This window comes from Carassius auratus, unplaced genomic scaffold (genome assembly GCF_003368295.1).
Source record: "Carassius auratus strain Wakin unplaced genomic scaffold, ASM336829v1 scaf_tig00000466, whole genome shotgun sequence".
Classification (NCBI taxonomy): domain Eukaryota; kingdom Metazoa; phylum Chordata; class Actinopteri; order Cypriniformes; family Cyprinidae; genus Carassius; species Carassius auratus.
The window spans coordinates 42,749-64,709 of record NW_020523302.1 but is presented as its reverse complement, the minus strand read 5'-3'; the positions used below and the strand labels follow the sequence as shown (position 1 = coordinate 64,709).

The 21,961-nt window shown below is 35.7% G+C and overlaps 1 protein-coding gene across 1 annotated transcript in view; it reads right to left on the bottom strand.

The window, feature by feature from the left end:
• Positions 1-21,961, bottom strand: part of LOC113069001 (adhesion G protein-coupled receptor L3-like) — an 88,169-nt gene that overhangs the window by 37,957 nt on the left and 28,251 nt on the right. The window contains 3 exon segments of the mRNA XM_026241987.1: positions 1,979-2,101; positions 8,569-8,752; positions 17,443-17,481. Coding sequence (XP_026097772.1) covers positions 1,979-2,101; positions 8,569-8,752; positions 17,443-17,481 — 346 coding nt within the window.

Genomic DNA, 21,961 nt, shown 5'->3' with positions numbered 1-21,961 from the left:
CTGCTCTCCAAGGTTGCATTTATTTGATCAAAAGATGTATCAAAAAATGTATGCCCTTATAAAAAACCTCCTGGAAACGACTTTATGTAGGCAAATATTGGCTCTAAATGTAAAAGTTAATTTCGAGAAATCGTTTGTTAGATCAGCCACCTGCCTAAACCTTTACAAGCTACAGTGACAGTATAACAAAGGAAAACTGGTTAAATGTGCCGTTGAACATGGCCTGATGGGGCATACCGGGGTTCAGCCGCACGTTCACTAAAAACTCTTCATTAGCACATCACAGAGAGTGAGCAGACTCCATCTCCAGCTGATCGAAGCACTGTTTCAGCCGTTATATTAGAGGAAAAGAGCAATGAAGTGAAATAATTTAAGCTTTGATTAGATGGGATTCGGTAGATCACGTAATGAATACATAACACCCATAATGCTTTGTTCCTCTCGGCAGCATTTACTGAGAGCCACAAAGGTTCAGAGCGAGCAAGAAAAAGGGAGGGAAAAAAACCCTAACCGCAGAGTCGATTTGATTCAGCTTTATTGAAATGTCATTAGTGCTTTACTGCCTTCTTTGACAGAGCTACAGTTCTGCTCGTTATTTTCACATCTCACTTGTTTTTTTCGTGAAAAGAACTGAAAAATCCCCCCACTGCCTACTCCCTGTCACGTCTGGATCACTGACTCACAAGAAAACAAAACATTTTTTTTTTCGTGATTATTGGTGCTGGCCTGTTTGTAACAAGTGTTTGTTCGCAGGAAGAAAAACAGGAAACCAGTTCACAAAATGGGAATAAGTTTAGAGGATCTCTACTTACGTTTATGCATTTAGCAAACGCTTTTATTCAAAGCAACTTATATTGGATTCAAGCTAATTATATTTTTCACCAGTATGTATGTTCACTGGGAATTGAACCCACAACCTTTTGTGCTGCTAACACAATGCTCTACCACTGAGCCACAGGAACAAGTATAGATTTTATTAAGAGTTTGAATTTGAACAAATAGATGAAATAAAATAAGGTCAAGGTTTTTTTTCAGTTTAGTTTATGTATATTTTACGGTTTTAATTTTTAGTTTTACTTTATTTATGCTGATTTTTACTACTTAAACTTAAAAATAAGAAATGTTGCCTTGACAAGTATTTAAAATGAAATACTAAAGTACTTCAAATGAAATAATAAAATACTACTACTATAATTATTATTATATTTATTAGTATTATTATTAGTACTATTATTACGTATTATTAATTTATTTATTTATTCATTCATTTTTATTTCATTTTACTTTATGTAAAATATTTAGTTAAATTTTAATGATTTGTCATAGATTTTAGTTTTAGTTTATTTTAGCTTTTTAAATCAAACTAAATGAAAAGACGAATGTCTTGAAATTTTTTTAATGTTTATTTTGATTCTAGTTATCACTATGGAAATGATAAATATTGCATTGGCAACTAGTTATATATTATTTCATTTACTAATAAATTATTATTAGTAGTAGTAGTAAGTAAAAGAAAATGACACTAAAAGGAAACTGTGTGCTGGCAAATGGTTTTATTTGATTTGATCTTAGTGGTAACACTTTAGAATAAGGTTCCATTAGTTAATGTTAGTTAACTACTTTTGTTAACATGAACTAAGCAAGAACAATCCTTCTACAGCATTTATAAGTCTTAGTTCATGTTAATTTCAACATTTACTAATGCATTATTTAAATCAAAAGTTGTGCTTGTTAACATTAGTTAATGCACTGTGAATTACCATGAACCAACAATGAATAACTGTATTTTCATTAACTAACATTAACGAAGATGAATAAATACAGTAATAAATGTATTATTCATTGTTTGTTCATGTTAATTAATACATTAACTAACATTAACTAATGGAACCTTATTCTAAAGTGTTACCATCTTAGTTGATTTCAGTTCCAGCTAGTGTCAGGTACAGTCTGACCGTCTTATGACCCATTTCTGTACCGTTTCTGCCGTGTTGTTTGAGCGTGTTGGCTGACAGGTGGATGGCGTTTCCCTGGCCTCCCGTCTGTGGAAACTTCAGATCGGGAAGATTTCCGTCTGTGCTCATCCTCGCCACCTCCAGCTCTAAACAAAGACACAAACACACATGCACACAGTTAAACCATAAAAATAATCCACACAATGAATGACAAGTGAGGATTCTGGCAATAACACACTCCACAGAACTGAACTGAGGTCTTCTGAGTTTAGAAGTATAATGTAAAAGGACTGTTTTACACGTGTGCTCCATCCCACAATCTTCTGATTGCATACAAACATTGTGTGTGAGGAATTTAAAATGTAATTCACAGAAAAGCTTGATCTCTATTTGGTGTTCAATAAAACTGTAGCAATGTCCAATTCATAAACAAATCATTCTTTTGAACAGATGTTTTTTATTCAATGAATCATGGAATCTGACTGATTGAATCACTAGCCAGACTAATACAGTTCTCAAGGTCTCAAGTTCTGTTTGTGCATCTGTGGATTACAGAGCTAGATTCATCTGATGATTGACTCGATCTGGATCATTTAGTTCTTCCAAACACATCTCAGTTGTTCTCTTAGCAACAGGTCCGTAAGACCAAACTTACATGGAAACAGGTTTATGTGACATAAATAGGATTGAACTGCGGTGATACAGTGGTACTTGAAGTCTGTCTCAGCTGCTGCCTCTGTCTTACAAGAGCACCCTGCTGCTTTCCATTCACAGCCAGAACTTTTATAATTTTTCTCTTTCAGCCAATGCTCCTTCATGACAGTACTTGAACAAAGAAGAGAAACTTTGACAATGCATATTTTAAAACGCAACGATGCACGACATTGAAGCGTTTGCGTCACATACTTACGTAGAGTCTGCAATTTGAATGGAGAATGAAACTCCTGCTGTGCTGTTTGCACAAATCAGAGCATCTCGCGCTGTCTGAGATTTCAACAGTGATTCAGCGCAGCTCTCTAATCAAAGTGTGAATGCACTGACTCACTGCATCAGCGCCAGGCCTGCAGCCTGATTTTGGGGCGTTCATAAACATGCTTTCAGAGAAGCTGAAAAGAAGTCAGCCACAAAATCCCCCAGCATTTACACAAACACTTATCAAACCAAAAATTAGCATAAAAAATCCCAAGAGAGACTCTAATTCGGTGACGTGGCGGTGCGGGCCTGCTTTCCACCGCTGCAGGTATTCGCCGCTGACAGGACAAAGGAGAACAATGAAGAGCGGTGGGCAGAACCAGACGACTACAGCTTGCAGGAAATACTTTTTTCATTCTTCCCGCGTCGCTGTGAAAAGCTTAAGACTGCAAACAGCAGGCCGAGACGCTGTTGTGCCTCGAGAGAAATCAAAAGCCGGTTAAAATAACACGTTAATCGCCCCAAATCTGCTCGCCAGATTATGAGCGTGAGGACAAACACGCTTTTCGAAATCTAAATACAATGGCAAGAATTTTTTTTTAAGCACATTATATTGAACTGAAGGAGGAGGATAACACCCACTTCAGGGTAAGTTGGCAAAAGATGAGCATCCATTCTCACACACAAACAGGCTTTTATTTCCCCAAACGACTGTGTCATCAACACTATCATCAGATGGCAACGCCGCTAATCTTCTCTCCATTCTCCACATGGCGTGATGTTGGCACTCTGCATCGTCTTAAAGGGATAGTTCGCACAAAAAACATAATGGAAACCCGTATGACTGTCAATCTTCTGTGAAACACAACAGGAGATCATCTGAGGAACATTCAGAGAGGTGTTGAGCTTCAAAATGAACAAAAAACTGAATAAAACAAGCCTATGTGATGGTTCAAGTTTTCTGGAGCCGTATTAATGCTTTGCGTAAGCACAAGACCAACATTTAAGTCATTAATTAAGTCAACGTTCTATTGATTTATGTTTTTGTGCAGTCAAACGTACAATCCAGGACCACAGGAACAATTTACATGTGGTGATATTTCTGAAAAATGATTTTATGTTGCATCTTGCAGTTTCATATAGTTGAAATGTCCAGTAAGTGGTGCTAAAAGTGTGTTCAGTTTCATCCAAAACTGACAAAGGTTAATCTGGCAATGTTTACGCTGGTTGTTGTATGTATCTCAACTGTTTGGAAATGAAATGCCTGATTGAGTGTTTTAAGGTCAATACTTTATCAGGTATTAAAGGGGTCATATGATGCGATTTCAAATTGTCCTTGCTCTTTGGAGGGTTACAAGCTCTTGGTGCATAAAGAAGAATTGTAAAGTTGCAAAGACTAAAGTCTCAAATTCAAAGAGATATTCTTTATAAAAGTTGAGACTTGTGCTCGCCCCCTAAAATGGCTCGTTCTAACGTGTGTCTACGTCACTGTGTGGAAAGATTTACATAACACTGCCCAGATGTCCACGCAAAGAAAGAACGTGTAACTTTGATTCTCGCTGTTGCCACTGCCATGTTTTGAAGACACTGTGTTTTGTTGTGAAAGCGAAAATACTTAGTCTGGTCTTTCAAAAGAGGACACAACTAGAAATCAGTGTCTGTTCCTATAAAGTGGGGCAGTTCCAACTTTGCAAGGAAAGTCTGGTGCTTCTGACTCACGGCCTGTAAGTACGTTTACATAATTAAAGGATTTGCCACTGATGATTCAAATGCAAGTTTTAAGCAGTGTAGATTAGCACTTGTTTTTTGTCAGTTCTCTGATCACTGACAAAAAAAAAGTCTAAGTCATTATAATCAGTAATTATGTCCACACTGGAAGCAACAAATGCCTCGTTTGTAATGGGTTTTATTGGTTGTGTCTCATCTTGCCACAGTGTGGTGAGGGGCGTAACATTTCCGTCACGTGCTTGAGGCATTCAGCCAATCAGGACTCACTGGATAACTGGCCAATCAGAGCACACCTCTCTTTTCAGAATGATGAGCTTTGTAAAAATCAACACGTTTCAGAACTGCAGGCCATAGAGGAGAAACAGTAATGTACAGTATGTGGAAAATAATGTGTTTTTGAACCTTTAAGCACATTAACACATTACATTACACCAAATACACAAAATAATGTTATTTTTAGCAACATCATAGTGTATGAACCATTTAAATAGCATACTTTCTACCCTAAACCTAACCAAGAAGAGTTAACAAAATAATTGTGTTAAAAATTAATTTGTTGAAGCAACTGTGTAATTTTACATAACATAATATTATACAAGGAACTGCTTGAGAATATGTCTTTATTAAGCCTGTGTAATCATAATTTGATAATTTGAGGAATAAAATTGTTGTTTTACAGCCACTAGTGTTCACTTGAGCTATAAGCTGCAGTGAATTGTATGTGCACATTTTATTATTTTAGCAAAAATATATGTAGAGGTGGCAACAGCGCTTTAGATGCATTGTGACAAGTTTAACATCAAACATCACTGGTTTTTGCATGTGTTGGGTGAATAATGCTTTTTGAAGTTTGACTATATACACTGTAAAAAAAAAAAAAAAAAAAAAAAAAAAAAAAACAATTCTAACGTAAACAAATAGACTATTGGAGTGCTTTACAAAAAAATGTGTTACCGTCTTTTCTATGAAATCAATTGTGAATTTCTGAGTAAAAACTGTTTGGACCCTGTATTTATGGAAACAGCATCTCCTTGTGTGTTCCACAGAAGAAAGAGTATGATACCAGTCTGAAATGACACGAGAGCATGTAAACTTTTCCATTTCGGCTGATCTATTCCTTTAACTGAAGGCTGCTTTTAGTCTCGCTGGTGTCGGTGACGGATTCAACAGCCCCACGGGGCAAACAAACCGTACAACGCTGCAAACTAACCCCATCAAACAGAGCCTGAAGGTCTGCTAAAGGTGTCACAGCCCGCAGATTAATCATCGCGCAGCAAGGAAGATATAAAATAACCCTCATAAAAAGTTTGTCGGGAGGGACTCCCTCCCCCTGCATAGCCAAGCTCAGAATCCCTTAATATCAGGATAAATCGCATGCCAGACACGATAAATTCAGTTTTATTAATTCCCAAAATGCGACCATCTCCGCAGAGAGACGGCAGACCTACATTCTGGAGCTTCCATGGCAGCCAGACCACATTAAATCCCCGTCTTTAGGAAGAGGAGATGCATCCGCTTTCATCCCAGAGGAACACACACACACACACACAGCCTGATCTCAGGAATGCTGGCATTCACACGGTGATATTCACAAACAGATGCGGGCGGGACAGAATAACGTGGGCGTCCTCAAAACGTCTCGTCTGATTCCTCTGCGGGCTGAGAAACACATCGTAAACGACACTAAATTATCGCTCGGAGCATATGCTCACTCAGCCTTTCGTTTAACAACGCTTAATTACGCCTTCCAGTGAATGAAATAAAACGATTCGCACACATAAAGGAGTCAAATGTGGCACTGATTTGAGGTTCTCTGTGATGAAAGCAGGTTTATCGATGTGTATCAGAGCTGCTCGGGTTCAAGGATGCTACTGATAACTGGATCTTCTGATTTAAATTTATTAAATTAAAATTACATGTATGCATTTAGCCACTTACAGTGCATTCAGGCTATCAATTTTTACCTAAACAATCAGAATCAAAAACTAATGCTTTCCATGGATAAGGCACATATTGGTGTCACCGAAATATAATAAACAAAAAAAACCTCCATAAAAGTCCACCTTTATTTTTTTTTATTTTTTTTCATTTTTTAAAAAAGGACATATAATATATTAATATATATATATATATATATATATATATATATATATATATATATATATATATATATATATATATAATTTTTCTTAATGCTTTTTAATTCATGTGAAATGTAAATCACAAAATAATAAAGTTAATTATTTCTATAATTTATGGAAAACACAAATCACAAAATTATCAAGATATTTACTTATTTGTTATTTATTTTATTTTATTGTATTTTTTTGAAGATTAATATTTTGTACGGCTATTTTTTGAAAAAATAATTACACAATGAAATGATCCAGCAAATATATTTTCTTTCATTTATGGGAAATATAGATGTCAAAATGTTTTTTTTTTTTACTGTGATTTATGACATATCTATAATATAGTATCAATTATGCAAAAATATTAAACGCAAATATATATATATATATATATATATATATATATATATATATATATATATATATATATATATATATATATATATATATTTGTTGTAATCCATAAGAAAAAATGAAGGACAAAATGTCAATCATTTGTATTTATGAGAAGAATATAAAATAGTGACAAAATATTGTTTTCTATAATTAATCTATAATTAATCAAAAATATAAATTATCAAAAACATAAATGATCAAGCATTTTTTTCTGTAATTTATGGGAAAAATAAATCACAAAATGATAAAGCAAATTTTTTACTCTGTAGTTTATGAGAATATAATGTCAAAATAATCTTGCAAATACTTTTTTTTCTGTAATTTGTGAGAAATATTAATTATATGTTTATATAATTGCATACTGTATATGGATATATAAATATTTTTCTTTTATTTAAGACCAGTGTTTGGAATAACGGCGTTTAAAAGAACGGCGTTAGGTAACGAAGTTATTTTTTTCAGTAACGCGGTAATCTAACTAATTGCTTTCCCTGTCGTTATAACGCTGTTAACATTACTGGACGTTAAAAGTGGTGCGTTACTATGCATTGATTTAATGAACAATGCAATCCAAATGGACCCCTGGCTCACACAGCGAGTGAGCAGGTGGGTTAATAACGGGTGGTGATTGGCTAAGGCAGAGTCATTTGTTTCATGGTAGCCGATCAGAGTCAGTGTTTTTACGGCAGGCGGCGTCAAACAACCACAGACACACACGCACGCGAGATTCGCAGCAGCAGCAGAGATGGCGAGTCAGGAGCAATCCGATGAAAAGTTGGCATTTTCAAGGTGAAGATATAAGCACTACTTAAAATACATTGTGGTCAAAGGCAAGAACGTGCATGTAATGTGTACATGTAATGTGTGACACACGCATCTACAAAGCTAGTGGCCAAAAACACTTTTCTTACAAAGATAATACTTGAAGTGCAGGATAAAACTCTTGCTGTCTGTTGACGTGCAATAAATATTGAAAGTTATGTATGAACACCTGTCTGTTCTACTCATTTTAACTGACTTGTGGAAACTGTTCCAAAAAAAAATAAATAAATAATAATAATATTATTATTTGACATAGGTTATAGCAACTTTTTACAGTAACGCAAATAGTTACTTTCCCTGGTAACGAGTTACTTTTATTATAGAGCAATTCAGTTACTTACTCAGTTACTTTTTGATACAAGTAGTGAGTAACTATAACTAATTACTTTTTTAAAGTAACGTTCCCAACACTGTTTAAGACGCATAAAAATGCTAAGCACCTCATTCCTGACCACTGTTTGGAGGAAGAGAAGTCTACGAAGCATCCAAGAGAAAAAGAGCTAATGAAGTCTTTCATGTATGATTGTGTATATTTGTCTGTACAGTGACTTTCATTAGCAGGGAAGGTTTCCACCAGCAAGGTCAAGGGCACGTGTTGGATTGATGAAGAATGCATGACTCACGGATGTTTTCGGTGTTTTCCTGCACCACGTCGGTCTTCAGCAGGTTGTCTGCGAGAACGAAGGCGCCCTGCTCGACAGTGTCCAGCAGCATGGTGGCGGCTCGCAGCTGATCTCCGCTCGACAGCTCCATCCATGCCTCCCTCGCTTGTGGCTGCAGCAGGTTATTCACCGTCTCCACCATCGCCTGCGCCCAAGACAGAGACACCAGAACTCTTAACATCCTCAAGAAACACTACTGACACCGAAAGCCCTTCAGAGGGACGTCTGTCAGTGCAGTGCTACAAACACAAAGGCATTTCTGATAGATGCATCATGATGAACAAATCTGTGTATGCATGCTTAGTGAATGAGAACCAATGAGAGGAAAAGATGTGAACCTTGATTTCCAGGAAACCACGTTCAGAACATAACATGACAAATGGTACCACACACAAACACACACACTCTCTCTCACACACACACACACACACACACACACACACAAACAGAGTCAGTTAACACGTGGCTCTGGTTTCTGCTATGCTGGATATCAAGTTGTTGAGATCAGTGAGCAGCGTAAGAAGCGTATGCTCAGAAACACAGATCTACAGCTGTGTCCGATCGTTCAGCCTTTTAATAATGTTTAACCCCCATCATCAAAACCTCATCACTCCACTCAACAGCAGCACTGCCAATTAAACATTTAAAAGCTACGGGCCAAAAGCGCCGCGGGAATGCTAATCAGCCCAAGCCTAAACAAGTGCGGCCAACGATCTCCAACCTCACGTTAGACACATTAGACCGCCGATCAGCGCTGACCTCATGGATCCTGATCAATAGAGTATGAAAGAGAAAAGAAGAGAGAAGAGAAACTTACAGGCACAGAACTGATTGTGCATTTGTGTGTTTATGTCAAACAGCGCTGCTGCTGAAAGAACAGATCAACTAGACACAAAACCTGCCATTAAGTCATCCTTTTTTCCACTGTACATCTCTTTTTTCACACAAACGATGCTTTGTGAAACTTCATGCTTAAATGTTAAATGTAAATCTGCACCTCTTAAATCTCAGTCATGCCAAGTTGGCAATATATATATATATATATATATATATATATATATATATATATATATATATATATATATATATATATATATATATATATATATATATCAGTTTTAGTTCATTTGTTGGTATTTTTTTAGAAAAATAAAAATGTAGGTTTTATTTTATTTTTCATTTGTATGTATTCAGCTAGTAGTTTTAGTGCTTTAACTTAACCAATGAAGATTTGAAATGCTGCTGTCTGTCACACTTACAGACCCTTTTGTTATATTTTCTTCCCTCATGTGCTCCCTGAACCTAGTTTCGGTTCCCCTTGATCGTGTCTTTTGATTCACCTGTGTAAAATTAATTATATTTATTTGCCTAGGTATTGAAGTTCCTGTCTATTCAGTCTGTCAGTTATTGCTGAATGTTTCCCTGTGTATTAGACCTTCTTCATCTTGTGGATTAGCACTAAAAGGATCTGTTTATATATTCTTCATTGTGCCTGCGTCCACCCAACAGCAGGAGTGGCCCATTAACTGATTATTTATAATAATTTGTATTGATCGTTTGTATTGATATCTCAGATTTATTTTAATGAAAAGTGCTATATTATACTATATTATATATAGTTTCTTTTTTCCTTTCATTGATAAAACAGTCGAACGAGCTGTGTTCAACCAAGTCTCTGCATTTCTCACACAGAACAACCTCCTTGACAGCAACCAATCAGGCTTCAGAAGTGGAAATTCAACTGAGACTCCGTTGCTCTCAGTTGTTGAAGCTCTGAGACTGGCAAGAGCAGAATCCAAATCGTCAATACTCATCCTGCTTGATCTGTCCGTTGCTTTTGAAACGGTTAACCACCAGATGCTCCTATCAACCCTACTGGCAAAGGGCATCTCAGGAACCACACTTCAGTGGTCTTACCTATCAGATAGGTCCTTCAAAGTATCTTGGAGAGGTGATGTGTCCAAGTCACAACATCTAACTACTGAAGTGCCTCAGGGCTCGGTTCTTGGACCACTTCTCTTCTCTGTCTACATGGCATCATTAGGTTCTGTCATTCAGAAACATGGCTTTTCATACCACTGCTATGCTGATCACACTCAACTCTCATTCCATCCTGATGATCCGACGGTAGCTATTCGCATCTCAGCTTGTCTAACTGACATTTCTTCCTGGATGATGGACCATCACCTTCAACTCAACCTTGCCAAGACAGAACTGCTTGTGATTCCAGCAAACCCATCGTTTCATCACAATTTCACCATCAAGTTAGGCACATCAACCATAACTCCTTCAAAAACAGCTAGAAGTCTTGGAGTTATGATTGATGATCAGCTGACTTTCTCAGACCACATTGCTAAAACTGTCCGGTCCTGCAGATGTGCTTTATTCAACATTAAGAAGATCAGGCCCTTTCTTTCAGAACATGCAGCACAACTCCTTGTTCAAGCGCTTGTTCTGTCCAGGCTGGACTATTGCAATTCCCTCTTGGCAAGTCACTTTGTATAAAAGTGTCTGCTAAATGAATAAATGTAAATGAAAATGTAATGTAATTTATATAGTTTTCTTATTATATTATATAGTTTTCTTATTAAATTATAATGTGAATAAAATTGTTAATATTTGAAGTTATAGTTACGTTGCGCTTGTTTGACATTTATAATTCTATATTTTAGTTTTGAAGATTTTATTAAAAAAAACAAAAAAATAAAAAAAATAAAAAACAGGCCTTCGGTTAATATGCCAGTATTGTATGCATCCTAAATGCATTTAATTAATATTTTCACACTTTTAGTGATAATGTTACAGCATTATTGAATCACTGATGACTTTCTTGAAATAATTCCGAAGACTGAAGTGTGTTTTGATGCTTTGGATGAGTTTGAGTCACACACACACACCCACACACACACACACACACACACACACACACACTTGTCATTAGCGCACTAATCTACTGTTGCTCTGTGTGTGAGCGCTGAAATGTTTCTGTAATCCGCGGCAGCTCTGAACCGTCTCAGGCCGAACTGAACCGGTCTGTCTCGCGGCTTACACAGGTTCGATCCTCCCGTGAGCAGCTTTAGCAGCACCTGACCTCAGATCTTCACAAAGCCCGGCGGGAACGCCAGCAGATTAAACACTGATCCCAGGTCAGGCTGCCTGAGCTCAGAGATCAGAGTCAGTTCTCTACAATTCATTCATACAATGCATATTCATACAGAAAACATTTGGTGCTGATCGCAGGTTCACAGTCAATTTAAACGAGTGCTCTATGAGTCAATGCAGATGAGATGAATGCATGTGGATTGTGAGGAGATTTGTGATGCAGATGAGCCGATAAGAGCTTGCTCCGACACGATGCAAGTGAGGTGATTTAAATGTCTGCTTTATGAGCCATCATACAAAATAAAATAAAAATGAATAACTAAAGCAGAAAAAACCCCAGAGAAAACAGAGATACAATTTCCCTAATGTAGATCAACAAGAGCTAATTCCCAACTATTAATAAAAATAAAAATGACATATTTAGCAGCATTTAATCTGTACAGAAATATATCTTCTACGACTTGCATAACCAAAAATTAATAACTAAAACAGAGCTACAGAGTAAATCTCTCACCAAGAAATGTCTCAATTCGCTCCAAAACACAAACAAAATAAATATATCGATTTTTTTAATGATATTATTTACTAATACTATTAATACCAATAATCATAATGTATAAATTATTAACTATTATTAGCAGTAGTACAAGTAATAATAACAATAACAAAAATGTTTTATTATTATTAACTAATTAATAATTTGCACATTCTGCTAATTATTAGATTTTCTTTCCATTATATTTAATATTATATAGCATGTGTTTTCACATACTGTAGCAGCGGAAAAGTGCGCAAGTGTCACGAAAATAATATGACAACACAAGACATCTTAACGGCCCTAAGAATAGGCCGTGTATACTGTACGCTCTTATTGTGTTCCTCCAGTCATTCTCAGACAGTTCACCTGACAGCTTCAGCCTCACATTTTCAGCAGCACAGGTGTTCAGTGTATGTCGGACACAGAGGACTGAATCATCATCAGCATCATCATCATCATCATCACGTCACACAGCAGCAGAGAGGAGGAAGAAACCAGAAAGTCCAACAACTCCTGAAATATATCTGTTTCACATTCTGCTCTCGCTCATCTAGATGGTCCTTCCCATACATACAAATGACTTCCAGACTGCATTACAACTCGTGTGTGTGTGTATGTGTGTGTGTGCGTGTGTGTGTGTGTGTCGCTGATCAATCTGATATGAAAGGCAGAAAACTCATATTGTGTTTTTAATACAAGTTCTAATTTTAAAACACGCATTGCATGCGCTCTCATGCTGTGCATAGAGACACCGGCTCGACTCATATTGCATTTTTCCAAAGACGTACAGAGGAAAAGTAAGAAGTAAACGCATGTGTGTTTCCAATCAGATTTACTGCAGTAGGAAATTCATATTGTGCTTTCTGTTTCATCCAGCTTTAATGTTGAGCATTTAGATCTCAGATCAACCTGTAATGCCCTTTTTTACAGAGTTAGGAAATAAACTCTTTTTTTGACTGTGTGTGTGTGTGTGTGTGTGTGATCCTGGCTTACAGACAGCACTGATAAAGCAGCGGATGATCTGTTCGTCCGTCTCTCGTTCAGAATCATCACACTGGCTCAAGGAAGGTCACGTTCATCTTTAAACATCACATCCTGTTAAACACTGATTCTCCATTAAAGTCCCGTCAGACACACACCAGCCGGCGCGTGCCAAACCACAGCAGTCCATCTCTGACAACACTGTCGATCGAGCTGTGTGTCGAGGAGAAATGAGCTGCTACATTTCAAACCCATCAGACTGACTAAACTTAACATCCTAGCAACTGCATAGCAACAGCCTGCATTTAAAAAATAAATAAAACAAGAAAGTATGGCTGGCTTCATCCAAAAACAGAAACATAAGCAAAATATTTAAAATCTACTTGGCTAGTAAAAAAAACCTGATTTGACCGTTTAAAGTCAGAGAAGAAAAGAAAAAATGGGGAATTTGTACATATTTCTATTTGCTTGCTTGTATGGCTGATGAATTGTAAACCATTTACACCAGTGCATACATTTGCTTAGTATTACTGCTTGAACATGCTCTTACTCTCACAGGATGTGTTTAGGCAAATACAAACACATAAAGCAGCTCTCAGCATCGTTAAACCATTTGTTTATCAGTTAATAATTTATAATACTGAACAGCAGCAGCATATAAAACACGTGACACAAGTGCTGCTGAGGTTTTAAACACATCTGTGAATGTCAGACTGTAAACTCAACTCATTTGCATTTGTATGGTCACTTATGTATCTATTAATGCAGCAGTGTATGAAGGATCAGAAAAACATATTCTGTGAATTCATTTTGAATCTCATCAGCCTCTTCACAATACGGCCTTGGTTTTAAATTGTGATTCATGAAGATACTTATATTTAATAAATATCAGTCAATCAAGCATTAGTATCAGAATAAGTATAACTAAAACATTGTTGCAGCAGTGTATACTGGATTTGCTGAGACATTATTGATCACTGAGAGTTTGTGTGATCAAAAGACTATATATATATATATATATATATATAAAGTCTCTCATTTTTCTCAATTCTGACTATTTTTCCACAGAATTGCAATTATGAGTTATTTTTATGTAGCTTTTATCCTTTTTTTAGCTGCCTCCTTCTGAAGCTTTGTTCTCAATGTAATTGCTCGGGGAAAGAGCAGCAAGACATTCTTCACAATTTCTCCTTTAGCAATCCTAGTATCAAAGAAAGTCCCACAGGTCAAGACTAACATCATTTGATCCTGATTGCAGTTTCCGTTTGAGCAGCTTTTCAAGCACAACAGAAAACAGATGCATATAGAAGTGTATAAACACATTAATATCTCTGCATTCAGCAGATGCTTTTATAGACGTATCAACGACGTCTGGCAGCATCCAATATCACATTTAACAGTGATGGAGGAATGAATCAATCTGTTCTCGTCATTGCTTTATTTAATTATATTCCCCATATTCTCAATAATAACCTTGTGTGTAAACTGTAAAAGAAGGTATACAGGCTGAGAAATACACAGAGTATTTCTGTGGAGAACGCTGTAACGCTCTCCAGACTCATCCTCTTCTCTTTCTTCAGAACAACAGCGGCTCAGTTTGTTGCAGGTCGTTTATTGATTGTGAAGGGCATCGATAGTTTAAACATCAAACCCATTTCCCCTCAGTAAAGCACACTCTGTACCTGTAATGTACACTGAGCTTTGGTTTCTGAACACAGCGCTAGGAATCTATTCTGAACGCCGGATCAGGTCGAGGATCGATCCATCACCGTTATTAATAAGTCAAACTCTGCTCTGGAGCACACAACTATAATAATCTTCCTGAACGACTGTTTTTCTGTGCACAACGTCTACTGAGCAGCGAAAGCAGATCCACTGATTCTTAACATCTGGAATAACTTTTCTGATTGCTATGTACAGTATGAGATGTTTTCTGACAAACATAACACACTGAGTGTTAAGAAAGAGTTAGCTAGGAGTTAGGTGTGATCTTTTCATGCTTGCTTAAACTAAACTTGAGTTCAATTTACTAAAAATGGACAAATATGTCATTAATTGTTAAAAATTAATGGATTTTATGATACATATACACTGCTGTTTAGAATTGGTAATGTTTATAAGAGAAGTCTCTTCTGCTCACCGAGGCTGCATCTATTTGATTAAAAAGAGTAAAAACTATGAAATTATGATGATTTAAAATATCGTTTTTTATGTGAATCTATGTTAAAATGCAATATATTTCTGTGATGCGCAGCTGCATTTTCAGCATCATTCCTTCAGTCTTCAGTGTCACATGATCTTCAGAAATCAGTATAATATGATGATTTGATGCTCAAGAAACATTTCTGATTATTATCAACATTTTAATTGTCAGAATTATTTGATGTTTCAAAATTTTAAATTATAGCATTATAAATGTATTTACTGTCTTTTTTTTATCAATTTAATGTGTCCTTGCTGAATAAAAGTATTAATGTATTAATGTATTTCTTATATCATTTAGTATACAGGCTTTATATTTATCATTTCGATTGTTTATTTATGTTGACTATTAGCTCATAAACTGAATTCAGTGTTATTATTAATAACTTTAATTAAAGATTTTACATTTTAAACAAATATTAAAAATTAATTTTCATTTTAAATAAATGGACTAAAATGTCTAATTACTAATATTATAAGCAAAATAAAAAAACAAAAACAAAAAATAAATAAATAACAAACAAAACTAAATCGTAATATTAAAAAATCATAAAAACTAAAAGAAATGGCACACACACACACAAGAAAAAAAAAAAACTAAAAACTAAAATTAAAGTGAAACCTGAAAATATACAAATAAAACCTATTAAAAAAAATAAATAAATAAATAATAATAATATTAAATAACACTGGTTAAAACTAAATAACAAACACGGAAAATTCAACGGTTCAGTTCAAGTGAATGGAAGCCATCAGACAGATTCGGATTCACACTAGAAACACATTACAGATGAAGCGTCTTCAGCAGCAGTCATGAAGATCTCTAACACACGTCACATCCAACACACACTTCATCAAGTCTACTTGACCTCTGACGGGTCAAAACAGCTGTTGCTCAACAATCATCAAGTGCATGCTGGGAAGGCTGAGGGTCACATGACCTGACAGGGTCAGCAGCAGAGCAGATCTGAGAGCAGCTGTGCTTCTCAATCCTGGACACCTACAGCTTACAAACGTGACCTAAAACTAGTTTATTCAAAAGATAAGAAGCACAGCTGCTCTCACAGATGCAAAAACACAGAGTCACGGGTAATAATGAGGCCGAGAACAAAACTAGATCCTTCCCTAATAATACAATTAGGAGCTGACCGATAATGGCATTTGCTTTTGAAAATGCTGCGCTTGTGAAATCTTAAAAAAGTGTATTTTTGATAAACTGTACTCGCTGAAAGTGTAATATTAATGAAAGGCCACTTAAGTGACTTAAAGAGAGACACTTTTATGACTGAACACACTTTTGTATACACTTAAAAAGTGCATTTTTGTAATTGTGTCAAATTCTTTTAAAACTTTAAAATACATTTGAAATAATTGCGTTTTAAAAGGAATGTGTTAATGTGTTGGCTCACATACTAAAGCACATGTTTTACCATTTTAAATGTAGTGTGTTATGCAATGTTACATTTAACGTCAATATATGTTAAATCAACTAAACTGCACCTTTCAACTGGAATTATATCAAAGTATAGTTTACCTTAAATGCTTGTCAGTACATTCAGCAGTACTTTAATATATTTTCAAAAGACATAATTATGAAATTACATGTAAATCTAGTCAAATCCTACCTCAGTGGGTCAAAAACTCTTTAAGGTTGAACTAATTGCATTTAATGTAAACCCAAACTACTGTATAATACATTTTCATTTAATTGCAATTAAAAGTTCAGACTTAAGTATATAATTTCTGCACTAAAAGCATGCTAAAGTGCACTGCTTTTGACGAGTGTGTTCATGCGATCGTAGGCTGTGTTCGCTCATGCAAGCGTTTAAGAGCGAGTGGATTATTATTATGGGTCATTTGCAAAGGTGAAGGTTCAATTTGGTCAAGGCCTCACATGACAACAACATGACCTCACAAAAAAGAAAAGGAAAGAAAAGAAACAGGAGGAACATGAGGCGGGTGCGAATGAGGAGAAAAGCATGATAGCGGTGCAAATATAAAGAGGAAAATACCTGGACGAAATATCGACACGAGCGCTCCCTTTTCTGCAGCTGAAACCCAAAGAGAAGCGCTTTAGTAACAAGCAGAAAATACAAAGTCTGAAGGTCTTTCACACCGAACACAATGAAGCAGAGATGCTAACACTGTATCTCTATTATTTCATCTTTTATTGCATTATAGCTCCAGAGGAATCCATTGATAACTGCATTGGTGTTCAGTGTGAAAGAGCCTTTGGAAGAGCAGGAATCACATCCCACTGAACCCAGAGGAAACGAATCAGACTGAACAGAAACTTCAGGATGTCAGAAGAGAGACGGCCGCTGAAAGAGAAACTCAGCAAAAAGGAACTGGAAGGACATTATATGATAAATTCAACAACATAATAACATTCAAGAGTCAAAATACAGGTAAAATCAATAATTTCTTCATTGTGGGATCAGATGTTGGTTATAGTTGACACCAAATTCCTTCCAGACACTCTGAGGAGTCAATCTTAGTGCCTCCAGTGTAAATATTTGTCCTTTAATGGTACATATTTGGACATTTTGTAAAAGCGGCGTCCCAGTGACATCTTTTGTACCTTATATTTTTCTGAGAGTGGCATTTGAGAGTCGTTCAGTGTTGATAGTTATAATGGTTTCTACTTCTGTAACTTCACAGCTGACAGATCAGGTGCTGATTGAGTTTCAATAACATCAGAGAAGGGTTCATTTGAGTTCTGCGTGGCTTTAATGGTCATAATGAAAGATATGATGGATCATTTAACTCAGAGCTTGAAAATAAATGGAAAGGAAACAGGAACGTTCAAACTGAGTTCAAGAGTTTTCCCGGACAAACACCTCATGAGTTCTGAATGAGGGGAAAACTATTGTTTTATAAATATGATTACATACAGACTGTGACTTATGATTGGTTTTATCATGTTTCATAACTGCATAATGTGATGTGGACAGAATCTGGTTGTATCACGTCTGGTTATGACAGACTAATAATGAAACTAAAATTACAATCAAAACTGAAAGTATAAAAGCACACATTATATTAGTAAAACATCACTGCTTCAACATTGAAAAGGTATTGTAATTAGCATGTTTTGAATATTTGCATGCAAATAAAACTTAAACGAAAATGGGAAATGCTTCAACAGCATCTAAGTAAAAAATTCCTACTTTGATAATATATTATTAATAATAAGACTGATAAATAAGAATAGTAGCATCGCACTCAAAATCAAAACTTCAACAACCAAATTAAATAAGTTATAGTTATAGTATTAAAATTACTTAAAATTAAAATTACTGAAATAAAAAATAAATGAACGCTAAACAGGAAATTAAAAAAGACAAAATCATACAAAGAAATTGCAAAAATGTTAACTTCATAATATCAATAAACACTATGTTACTAGTTTTTAAATAAGACTAATTGAAATGCTGAAAAGGATAAATAAGAACAGTTGCATGCAATTAAAACTGCACAATTTAACCCAATATTTGTGTGTGCAAGGACCATTATTTATTGAATATTTCTCTGAAGATCCCTGATGAAGCGCATCACTCGTGAGGATGAGCTGAAGACGCCTCACACAGAGCAGTCGAAGCTCAGAGCAACCTGAGTTTAAAATTACCGCTTCGATTAATTATGATGAAGAGTGTGACGGCCTCGTCAGAAAGTGTGAGCACTGATCAACGTGAAGTCTGCAGAACTGTGGGTGGAAACCAAGTGTGAATAACTCAGGAGACGCGTGGAAACAGGTGTTTGTGCTCCACACTCTGAAAAATGACACTCCTCACAGACAAGTTAATTAATCTTGAGCGGTTCAGTGTCACCAGAAGAACCAAGATGATGGCTTTGATTCAACTGATACACGTCTACTTTGAATGCAGTGTAAGCCTCGGATAAAAGTGACACGTAGATTTTAATTAGGAACATATTACTCCACAGGAACCAGAAGCAGTGCTCTGAATGTGTGTTTGTGTGTGTGTGTGTGTGTGTGTGTGTGTGTGTGTGTGAGTGTGTGCGTGTGTGTGCGTGTTTGTGAGTGTGTGTATTTGTACGCGTGTATGTGTCTCTGTGTGTATGTGTGTGTGTGTGTGTGTGTGTGCACGCACGTGTGTGTGTGTGTCTGTGTTTGTGTTGTAAGGATCTAGCATTTACTTGCTAATGGATGGAGGAATTCAGGAGATTTTTGACCAAAAAATAAAATAAATAAAATAAAATAAAATCTTTAATTTATGCACTTTGATAACACAAGAAAAGGTCATTCATTAAAGGGTGTTTAAAATTTTACTTAAAATATATTATATTTAGATTATCTGAAGAAGTAAATGAATAACTTCTATCATCTACCATCTTGCAACAACATAAAAAACTACATTAACAAAAAGAAACAATCTATTTATTTATTTATTTATTTTTTGTAAATGAATGAATCGTGAATGAAGAACTATAAAGCTAAGAAATTAAGTATTTTGTTTAAATGAAATATTTTAAGCAAATGACAAAATACTAAGATTTTTACTAAGAAATTTTCTATAAATACTGAAAAGATGAACATAAACGCTCATTCAAATGTTAATAAATACTATTACAGTTTATAAATAATACCTCATTAAATTAATCAACAGCCTAAATGTTATTGGCCAACTATTTTATTTACTCTCCAAAGCCACGTTTTACTGGCACTCAGTTTCTTGTATTTTTCATTTTGGATCCTGTGTGTAATATTAATACACACACAATGTCTGAATGAACGGTCTTTGTTCTGTGAGTGTCTGAAGACAAACTACACACACGTCTGGAGAAAACAGCGTCAAAGCGAAGCTCTTTAACTCCGTGGAAACTTTAATAACGCTGATGATTATTCACGCCGCATAAAGTCCTCGGAGCGATAGGAGCCTCAGGACGGCGAGAGCTTCTCTTCACCAAACTTAAACCTATTTTTAAACAGACGTCTGACTGCGGGGAGAAACACAGGGGATCATTCATCCTGACAAACACGGACTTCATTAAAAAAACACCCACTGCTCTCCTCCTCCTGCGGCTCTCCACACCGACTGCGTCAAAGAGGACGCTTTATCTCTCCGCTTCTCTTCTGGTCAAGTCAAACAGTAATAATAATAATAATATTAACAAGTAGGGCTGTCGATTTATTGAAATAATATTGTGTGATTAATCACGCTAAAACCCATCCCACCCAGATCTGATCATGGTCTTACACTGATGCACTCGCTGATTATCATGATGCAGGACGACGGACTCTGTGATGACAATGTAGTTATATGATCTGAAATTCGAGATATGAGGGCAGAAAACGCCCTGTATGAGGTTTTGTCTTATTTATATCATATGACATAGTTTAGCAATATTACTTGAGTGTGAGTGCTGTTTTTCCGAATAATTGCAAATGTGATATTGATTTGATAATTAAATGAACAAGAAGTTAATATTGTGTTTCATTTTAGACACAGTATTGTGTAATTCCACCAAACAAAGCTGTGCTATCTCCTCCTAAAACCGTATCTTCTTTGATATTATCTCCAATACTGTTATTGTCTCTGTTATTATCTCCTATATTAGTATAATCTCTGTTATCATCTTCAATATGGTTATCTTCTCTGTTATTGTCTCCAATATGGTTATTTTACAGTCATTTTAGTCATTTGTGAATAGGGATCATTTTGACTTTATTGACGTCTAAATACGAAACTTTTCAAAAATGCAAAAAAAAAAAAAAAAAAAAAACTTTTCAGGTTTGAGTACATTGTTGTCATTGTTAAAGTTCCCCTAGTCACTGCACTCTTGTGGAAAAGAAGTATACTTTAGCATACTTATCATAAAAAAATACACTTTAAGTGTGAACGTATAAATTAAAATGCGGTATGAATTTTTTCAATAACATATACTGTCGTCAAAAGTACTGCTGAATGTACTAACAAGTATTTATGATAAATTAAATATGTAATTTACTAAAACATTACACAATACATACTGTAGATATTCACATACTGTATTATTATTACTGTACTATTAAGCACACTTTTTTTTCACAAGGGTGGATTTGCCCAAGCTTGTCAGGTTGGAGGCATCACATCTTTGAAAGACACTTAGCTTCGTTTGTTTTTGTGAAACTGAAGAACCTCAAGTTGTTTCTTGTGCTTATTCAATAAGAAAAAGAAAAGTCCAGTGTGCCTGTGATTATCAGTGTAACGCATTGAACAATCAGACGCTCATTATGACACGATACACAGATTGATCAGATTGGTTCTGCTCTCTTTCTTCTCACATCACTGAATCATTTCAGCTCAGATCGATATGTCATGTCCCTTTATTTATTTAACTGGTAAGCTGCAGGGTAATGAGCTTTGCGCCAGGTCCCAATCACCCAGTCAGGGTTTATTTTGTGAAAATAACCGGCTGACTGTACATCCATTACGGATGAGATAATCAGTCCGGGATGTTCTGACCTCACAGTCCAAACACGTTTGACACTCATCTCTGTGCAAGCATTGGCAGAAGCTGAGCAACCAT